The 9,355-nt window shown below is 45.1% G+C and overlaps 1 protein-coding gene across 4 annotated transcripts in view; it reads left to right on the forward strand.

Annotated features, from left to right (window-relative positions):
* LOC115113797 (putative uncharacterized protein DDB_G0291608) overlaps nt 1–7,093 on the forward strand; it is a 23,189-nt gene extending 16,096 nt beyond the window's left edge. For 3 of the 4 annotated variants that reach the window (XM_065025888.1, XM_065025889.1, XM_065025890.1), the window contains exons 11-12: nt 2,396–2,694; nt 2,841–7,093. In XM_065025888.1, the coding sequence (XP_064881960.1) occupies nt 2,396–2,694; nt 2,841–2,910 (369 nt within the window). In that variant the 3' untranslated portion in view covers nt 2,911–7,093. The remainder of the gene's footprint in view (nt 1–2,395; nt 2,695–2,840) is intronic. The other variant, XM_065025891.1, reaches the window with a different exon arrangement.
* Nucleotides 7,094–9,355: the final 2,262 nt, after the last annotated feature.

Consider the following 9,355-nt stretch of genomic DNA (forward strand, 5'->3'; position numbering starts at 1 on the left):
AGTGCTAAGCTAGAAGTGTAACTGACATGTTATGTTAGCTAATGTTTCATCCCCTTTCCACTGAAGTGAATGAACTATTAGCAGCTAGATAGCTAGCTAGTAGCTACCACAGCAAGTTCAGCTCTAGCTATCTGTCAGGTAGCAGTACCTTAAGGCTGTTGTGTGTATGGAAATATTTTGTAGCCTTTGTTTTGTCCCATTTCAACAGAAGTACATTTGATGATATACCATAGTACCATTATCTAGAGCTATCCAAACGTTGGCTAATGTTAGCTAGCTAGCTCACTAACTTTAGCTATTATTTTTTACCTCAATAACACTAGACTTGAATCAAACGAAGAAAAACAGTGGCCAAACGATTGAAGACCAATATATTTGGACATTTCTTCAGCTTAATGTTAGTTTTTATTAGTCAGTATATCAATGTAATGTTATTGATCTGTCAGTTTCCCGAGCGAATTCCCTAGTTTTCACACTGACACGGCATAAACAGCTCTACAGGCTTCACTGTCATGGTGCACAGTCAGTACACAACACTGTGCTCATCATGTCTCTTAGCAGGATCAGATGAGGGACAGACAGCCAGGGAAAACCAGTCTACGTAGCTCAGGTGCATTTTGCAGTATATTATAACAACCAGGGAATGGATACCTAGTTCCATTTTGAGTTGATGGGTAAACTACAGTCTGGGATCTGGGAATAATGGTCATTTCAATTATGGAACCATTGATTCTATTCTTGGAGAATATAATGTATAAATGTACACCAAGGTGTTTCTTTGTCATGCCTCATCTGAGCAGGATCAGATGGTGACAGGGGTCTCATCAGGGTCAGGCAACCAGGGACCTTCCATAGATACAACCCTTTATTCTCCCTGTGCAGTAAACACTGGCCAAGCAAGAAGCTTCAACGTTGTAAACTTTTGCTAAGGCCGTCTGACAAACCTCTAAAACTGTATCAACGGATGATAGAGGCTTTTCCCAACATGTAAAACAAAAATGTGAGAAAAGACTTGGGAGACGCTAGAGGAGATACCTATTTAGGCAATCTCTACCTGCTGGGTTGCTCAGTCCTGGCCCTGGGCGTCTGTTGTACTGCTGGGTTGCTCAGTCCTGGCCCTGGGGGTCTGTTGTACTGCTGGGTTGCTCAGTCCTGGCCCTGGGGGTCTGTTGTACTGCTGGGTTGCTCAGTCCTGGCCCTGGGGGTCTGTTGGACTGCTGGGTTGCTCAGTCCTGGCCCTGGGGGTCTGTTGTACTGCTGGGTTGCTCAGTCCTGGCCCTGGGGGTCTGTTGTACTGCTGGTTGTCACTCTGGCCTTTCCCTAAGACACCTAAGAAACCAATAAGGAATGTTTCCCTAAGATCCTAAAGCTGAGTGGGGTGGGTTGGGGCGCTGCAGGGCCGTGGACCCCTAGCCACTAGGTACTATTAGGCCTATGATATGAATTACATGGAGGATGTACTGCTTCTGTGTGTTCATGTGTAGGAGGTGTATATCTGTTTTTGTTCAAACTATTGTTTTTCAAACATTTCCCTTAAGACATAAAAATAAAAAAAAGATGGGAAGTTGTTGGGGAGAGAGTTATTGACTAGACTGGTGGGGGTCAGGTGTGCAGGCGGCTCGGGCTGAAATTCCACATAGAGGATGTCTTAAAGACACTCAAAAAAAGCAAAGTCTTTGTAATTCATTTGTAAGAGTTGTTCATTTGTTAGGCTATTGGTTAAAGGTGTAACACAATATTGATGAGTGAATGATCATTGATCTAGTTCAGTCTTATCAATCACTTACCTAGCTTGATGACTGCTAGAAGGGTCATGGGTCATTTTAGATTGTGTAGAAATACAGAAAATTTGCTTTAGATGCCCCCCCAAATGAGAGTACCCTCAGACCCCCCGCCAAGTCCCCCCCCCACTTCTAAAACCAAAGTTGCGCCCCTGTAGATAGACCACGGAGATTGTCATTTTCCCCTCACTATAATGGGGGGGGGGGTCTTGTTTTCTACAAACAATGCCTACAGTACCGTGGTCGGCCTTGAACTTTGTGGCTTCACTGAGAGGGGTCAGTCGTTCTCCCCTGCTCTGGGCCCACAGCCAATCACATCGTCTCCCTCGTCATCGGGGACAACAATGATGGGCAGGTGAGTGTCTCTGTGGAGAGAAATAGAGACAGAGAGAGTGCAATATTTACTGTTCATTTCTAATAAAAAACTATGTTGTTTTGTGTCTTCTCACTTTTGTTTATTGTTTATTTCACTTCCTTAGGCAATGTAAACACTTTTCCCATGCCAGTAAAGCTCATTTGAGTTGAATTGAAAGAGAGAGTGAGAAGCCAGACAAGGTATGGAGAGAACCTACCAGACTAGCTGTCAGTACTATTGTAACCTGTTCTCTCTGTAGGTCTATCCATCTCAGCCCACCATGAATGGTAAGATGGGGCTCCACACCATTTCGACACAGAATGCCTGCCAACCGATCCACAGTGGCTCCTCCTGTCCTCGGCTCCAGGTTGGTTCTGCTTGCTGTAGCCCAGCCCTGGGAGAGGTAGAGAGGCCCAGCAAGGCTCACTTTTATGGGCCGGTCTGTCTGAGGATGTCCCCCTCTCTATTCAGCTCCAGTCCCAGACCGAGCAACTCTGCCCCCAGCGCCAAGCTCCACACACAGCCTACCCCTCCATACCCCTGTAGGGCGTGTGCCAAGTAAGAGAGATACCTTCTGTCTATCTATCCATCCGGCAACTTCTCTACTGTATATTCTGTAGTCTCCTGTCTGTCTGTCTGTCTGTCTGTCTGTCTGTCTGTCTGTCTGTCTGTACTGCGTTCTCATCTCTCCTCCTCTCCTTCAGGGTGTTCTCTAAAGTGAAGAGTCGTAATGCTCACATGAAGACACATCGCCATGAAGACACATCGCCATGAAGACACATCACCATGAAGACACATCACCATGAAGACACATCGCCAAAAAGACATCACCATGAAGACACATCGCCATGAAGACACATCACCATGAAGACACATCACCATGAAGACACATCACCATGAAGACACATCGCCATGAAGACACATCGCCATGAAGACACATCACCATGAAGACACATCGCCATGAAGACACATCACCATGAAGACACATCGCCATGAAGACACATCGCCATGAAGACACATCGCCATGAAGACACATCGCCATGAAGACACATCGCCATGAAGACACATCAGGAGGAGCTGCACTGACCCTAAACCCTAAACCCTAGACCAGCACTGACCCTAAATCCTAAACCCTAGACCGGCACTGACCCTAAACCCTAAATCCTAGACCAGCACTGACCCTAAACCCTACACCCTAGACCGGCATTGACCCTAAACCCTAGACCAGCACTGACCCTAAACCCTAAACCCTAGACCAGCACTGACCCTAAACCCTAAACCCTAGACCAGCACTGACCCTTAACCCTACACCAGCACTGACCCTAAATCCTACACCCTAGACCGGCACTGACCCTAAACCCTACACCCTAAACCCTAGACCAGCACTGACTCTAAACCCTAAACCCTAGACCAGCACTGACTCTAAACCCTAAACCCTACACCAGCACTGACCCTAAATCATAAACCCTAAACCCTACACCAGCACTGACCCTAAACCCTAAACCCTAGACCAGCACTGACCCTAAACCCCAAACCCTAGACCAGCACTGACTCTAAACCATAAACCCTACACCAGCACTGACCCTAAACCCTAAACCCTACACCAGCACTGACCCTAAACCCCAAACCCTAGACCAGCACTGACTCTAAACCCTAAACCCTACACCAGCACTGACCCTAAACCCTAAACCCTACACCAGCACTGACCCTAAACCCCAAACCCTAGACCAGCACTGACTCTAAACCCTAAACCCTACACCAGCACTGACCCTAAATCATAAACCCTACACCAGCACTGACCCTAAACCCTACACCAGCACTGACCCTAAACCCTAAACCCTAGACCAGCACTGACCCTAAACCCCAAACCCTACACCAGCACTGACCCTAAACCCTAAACCCTACACCAGCACTGACCCCTATACCCTAAACCTTAAACCAGCACTGACCCTAAACCCTAAACCCTACACCAGCACTGACCCTAAACCCTAAACCCTAGACCAGCACTGACTCTATACCCTAAACCCTAAACCAGCACTGACCCTAAACCCTAAACCCTACACCAGCACTGACCCCTATACCCTAAACCTTAAACCAGCACTGACCCTAAACCCTAAACCCTACACCAGCACTGACCCTAAACCCTAAACCCTAGACCAGCACTGACTCTATACCCTAAACCCTAAACCAGCACTGACCCCTATACCCTAAACCCTACACCAGCACTGACGCCTATACCCTAAACCCTACACCAGCACTGACCCCTATACCCTAAACCCTACACCAGCACTGACCCCTATACCCTAAACCCTAAACCAGCACTGACCCTAAACCATCAGGACAAGCCCTCTACTGCCCTCTACTGTCCAACTCATTACCTAGATCCCCATACAGGGTCGGATACCTTTTAAACGACTGGGGCCAAAGTACTGGTTTCCCAAAACCATCTTAAGACTATAAGTTCACTGCTAGAACCTTCGTAGGAGCATTGTTACATCTCCAAAACCCACCGTTAATAACGTCGCACTTAACGAAAACGCTCGTGATCTAAACAGACCACACGCAGAACATCGTCATTATGTTTCGTTGCCCTCCCCTTAGCCACTTCATATGTACTCGCTCCGGAATAGGAAAAATATTATTTTTGTATTTTCTCCAGTTAAGTTCAATTATATTCCTATTACTTAAACATCATACGATATAAAAATAAAGCACATCTTGTCTGCGAAATGAACAAGCCCTTACGGCCTATAGAATGGCTCATAGCCAGGTAACATGCAGTAGGCCGACTCATACCGTTTTTCTGGAATACATTTTCTTCATAATGTTTCTTTTGCCTAAATGAAATAATGGATTGATTGTGATGGTGTAGGCTATATTACTTTGATTTATTTCGAATTTTTTTATTCTTTTAAATTTAGATGTTCCAAAGTTCACCAAAGGTCACCATCAGTGGCTTGTATGTGTGGAGGCCTGGAGCTAAACGTGTTTATGTTAATTAACGGTTAATTAACTGTGAGGCCCGGCAGACTTTTGCATGACAATAACCGGCTGACAAAATGTCATGACCGCCACAGCTCTAGGAAAGATGCATCGTTAAAACATTTGTAGGCCTTAAGTTCCATTATTGCTATTGGGAAACCGTACCCAGGTCAATGTGAGCCTATCGTTTCCTATCAGTTTATATCGGATTATATCTGTTTTATATATGAGGCACAGCAGAGTTTGAGGATTATATGGCTGCGTTTACACAGGCAGCCCAGTTCTGACCACCCCCCACAATTATTGGCATGAGAGCTGATCTGATTGGTCAAAATACCAATTAGTGGAATAAGATCAGGCTCATTAATGTTCCATGTGGTATTGTCCATGATCATCCCTAGCGTCGGTTCTAAGTAACAATGCCAACATTTGTTGTATGACATGAAAATAGAGCTCTTGAAGGAAAGGGTAAGGTGGGAGACCTAGTCAGTTGTACAACTGTATGCATTATGCATTCAACTGAAATGTGTCTTCCTCATTTAACCCTCTGAATCAGAGAGGTGCGAGGGGGCTGCCTTAATCAACATCCACGTCTTCAATCCATGCACGCCAGTGGTGGGTTTGGTGTAACAACAAAAAAGAAGAAACTGTATATGCCTCATTCCTACTGTACAATTTGGTGGTGGATCTTTGATGTTAAATGTTTCCACTGATCCTGGGGCCCTTGATAAGGTCAACGGCATCATGAACTTTAACAAGTACCAGTACCATTTTTTTTTTGCCAAAATCTAGATGCCTTTTGCCAGGAGGCTGAAACTTGGTCACACGTCGATCTTCCAGCAGGACAATAACCCCAAGCACAAAACATTCACAAAGAAATTGTTAATTGACAACAAAATCATCATTTTGCAATGGCCACTTCAGTCTCCGGACTTGAAAACCTGTGTTTTGAAATGAAGAGGGTGATCCATAAGATGAAGGATATCCAGGATCTGAATAGATTCTGTATGAACGGACTATGATCTCTGCCAATGTGCTCTCCAATCTTATAAAACATTTGAGAAAAAGGTATCTAGTGGCCAAAATCTAAATTGGGCTGGAATAGTACATTATGGCCTTTCTCTTGCATTTCAAAGATGAAGGTACAAAATACATTTAAAAAACGCATGTTTCTTCTTTGCATTATTGTTTACCAGATCTAATGTGTTATATTCTCCTACATTAATTTCAAATTTCCACAAACTTCAAAGTGTTTCCTTTCAAATGGTATCAGGAATATGCATATCCTTGCTTCAGGTCCTGAGCTACAGGCAGTTAGATTTGGGTATTTCATTTTTTTTAAAGGGTCCGATCCTTAAGAGGATAAAACATTTTAGAAAAAGGCTCAGTGCTGTTATCCTCACAAGATGAGGTAATTGAAAGATATTGAAAACAGGGCTACCAATCATTTTTACCCCTATCTTTTTAAGAAAAAAAAGTATTGTTTTGTTAAACAAAATCTATTTCTCTGAGCAATTGTATCAGTATAAATAATTTTTCCAATTGTTTTGAGCATACTATATAGCTCAGTATTTGTATTATTTATTTTAATTTTAATTAAAAACATTTTGCTCATCTTTATCAAGGGTATCATTACATTTTGACCTGACTGTATATTTACTGTGGATTCAAAGACAGACAGAGACAGATAGAGACCGATACAGACAGAGACAGATAGAGACCGATACAGAGATAGCAACAGAGAGAGACAGATAGAGACCGATACAGACAGAGACAGATAGAGACCGATACAGAGATAGCAACAGAGAGAGACAGACAGACACAGAGAGGGACAGAGAGAGACAGACAGACACAGAGAGGGACAGAGAGGGACAGACAGAGAGTAGAGCTCTTACAACCTTTTCACCAACCTGTTGTTATTACTGCCATAACTACCCTATTTATAACCCAACATTAAAGTGAATTTAAAATGGTTTATCTGAGCTGGCTTCAGGATGTCCTGTCTCTTTATGTGTTAGTTGGCCAGGCCTTGCAGTGTGTTGATATGCTCCGTGGTTCTAAAGGTCTGCTTCCAACACTCCACCTGCCGGTGTGCACCGCCAACACACGGGAACGCGCCAGTCTACATTAGAAGACCTGACAAGAATAAATGTAAATGTAGAGTTTCAGTCAGCGTACAGGTAGGGAGAGAGGGAGAGAAATGAAAGAGAGGAGCCCGAGGGAGACAGACCCCATGGCAAGAGGCACTTCGGTGGGTGAGGGAGAACGTGAAAGCATGGTCCTCCTCAGAAGACTTTCCAGAGTAGTTAACATAGCCTTCCTCCCTGACAGATACCAACCTACACTATTAACAAGGGGGAAATAATGTACTTTTGCCAGATAAATACTCTAAACAGCCTACCTACAACTAGGAGGTGTCCACATGGCCTGATAAACACTCTAAACAGCCTACCTGACAACTAGGAGGTGTCCACATGGCCTGATAAACACTCTAAACAGCCTACCTGACAACTAGGAGGTGTCCACATGGCCTGATAAACACTCTAAACAGCCTACCTGACAACTAGGAGGTGTCCACATGGCCTGGTAAACACTCTAAACAGCCTACCTGACAACTAGGAGGTGTCCACATGGCCTGATAAACACTCTAAACAGCCTACCTGACAACTAGGAGGTGTCCACATGGCCTGGTAAACACTCTAAACAGCCTACCTGACAACTAGGAGGTGTCCACATGGCCTGATAAACACTCTAAACAGCCTACCTGACAACTAGGAGGTGTCCACATGGCCTGATAAACACTCTAAACAGCCTACCTGACAACTAGGAGGTGTCCACATGGCCTGATAAACACTCTAAACAGCCTACCTGACAACTAGGAGGTGTCCACATGGCCTGATAAACACTCTAAACAGCCTACCTGACAACTAGGAGGTGTCCACATGGCCTGATAAACACTCCACATGGCCTGAAAACACTCTAAACAGCCTACCTACAACTAGGAGGTGTCCAGGCCTGTCCAAACATGGCCTGAGGTGTCCACAAACACTCTAAACAGCCTACCTGACAACTAGGAGGTGTCCACATGGCCTGATAAACACTCTAAACAGCCTACCCTACAACTAGGAGGTGTCCACATGGCCTGATAAACACTCTAAACAGCCTACCTGATAAACACTCTAAACAGCCTACTAGGAGGTGTCCACATGGCCTGATAAACACTCTAAACAGCCTACCTGACAACTAGGAGGTGTCCACATGGCCTGATAAACACTCTAAACAGCCTACCTGACAACTAGGAGGTGTCCACATGGCCTGATAAACACTCTAAACAGCCTACCTGACAACTAGGAGGTGTCCACATGGCCTGATAAACACTCTAAACAGCCTACCTGACAACTAGGAGGTGTCCACATGGCCTGATAAACACTCTAAACAGCCTACCTGACAACTAGGAGGTGTCCACATGGCCTGATAAACACTCTAAACAGCCTACCCTACAACTAGGAGGTGTCCACATGGCCTGATAAACACTCTAAACAGCCTACCCTACAACTAGGAGGTGTCCACATGGCCTGATAAACACTCTAAACAGCCTACCCTACAACTAGGAGGTGTCCACATGGCCTGATAAACACTCTAAACAGCCTACCTGACAACTAGGAGGTGTCCACATGGCCTGATAAACACTCTAAACAGCCTACCTGACAACTAGGAGGTGTCCACATGGCCTGGTAAACACTCTAAACAGCCTACCTGACAACTAGGAGGTGTCCACATGGCCTGATAAACACTCTAAACAGCCTACCTGACAACTAGGAGGTGTCCACATGGCCTGATAAACACTCTAAACAGCCTACCCTACAACTAGGAGGTGTCCACATGGCCTGATAAACACTCAGCCTAAACAGCCTACCCTACAACTAGGAGGTGTCCACATGGCCTGATAAACACTCTAAACAGCCTACCTGACAACTAGGAGGTGTCCACATGGCCTGATAAACACTCTAAACAGCCTACCCTACAACTAGGAGGTGTCCACATGGCCTGATAAACACTCTAAACAGCCTACCTGACAACTAGGAGGTGTCCACATGGCCTGATAAACACTCTAAACAGCCTACCCTACAACTAGGAGGTGTCCACATGGCCTGATAAACACTCTAAACAGCCTACCCTACTACTAGGAGGTGTCCACATGGCCTGATAAACACTCTAAACAGCCTACCTGACAACT

This window comes from Oncorhynchus nerka, linkage group LG12, assembly GCF_034236695.1.
Source record: "Oncorhynchus nerka isolate Pitt River linkage group LG12, Oner_Uvic_2.0, whole genome shotgun sequence".
NCBI lineage: Eukaryota > Metazoa > Chordata > Actinopteri > Salmoniformes > Salmonidae > Oncorhynchus > Oncorhynchus nerka.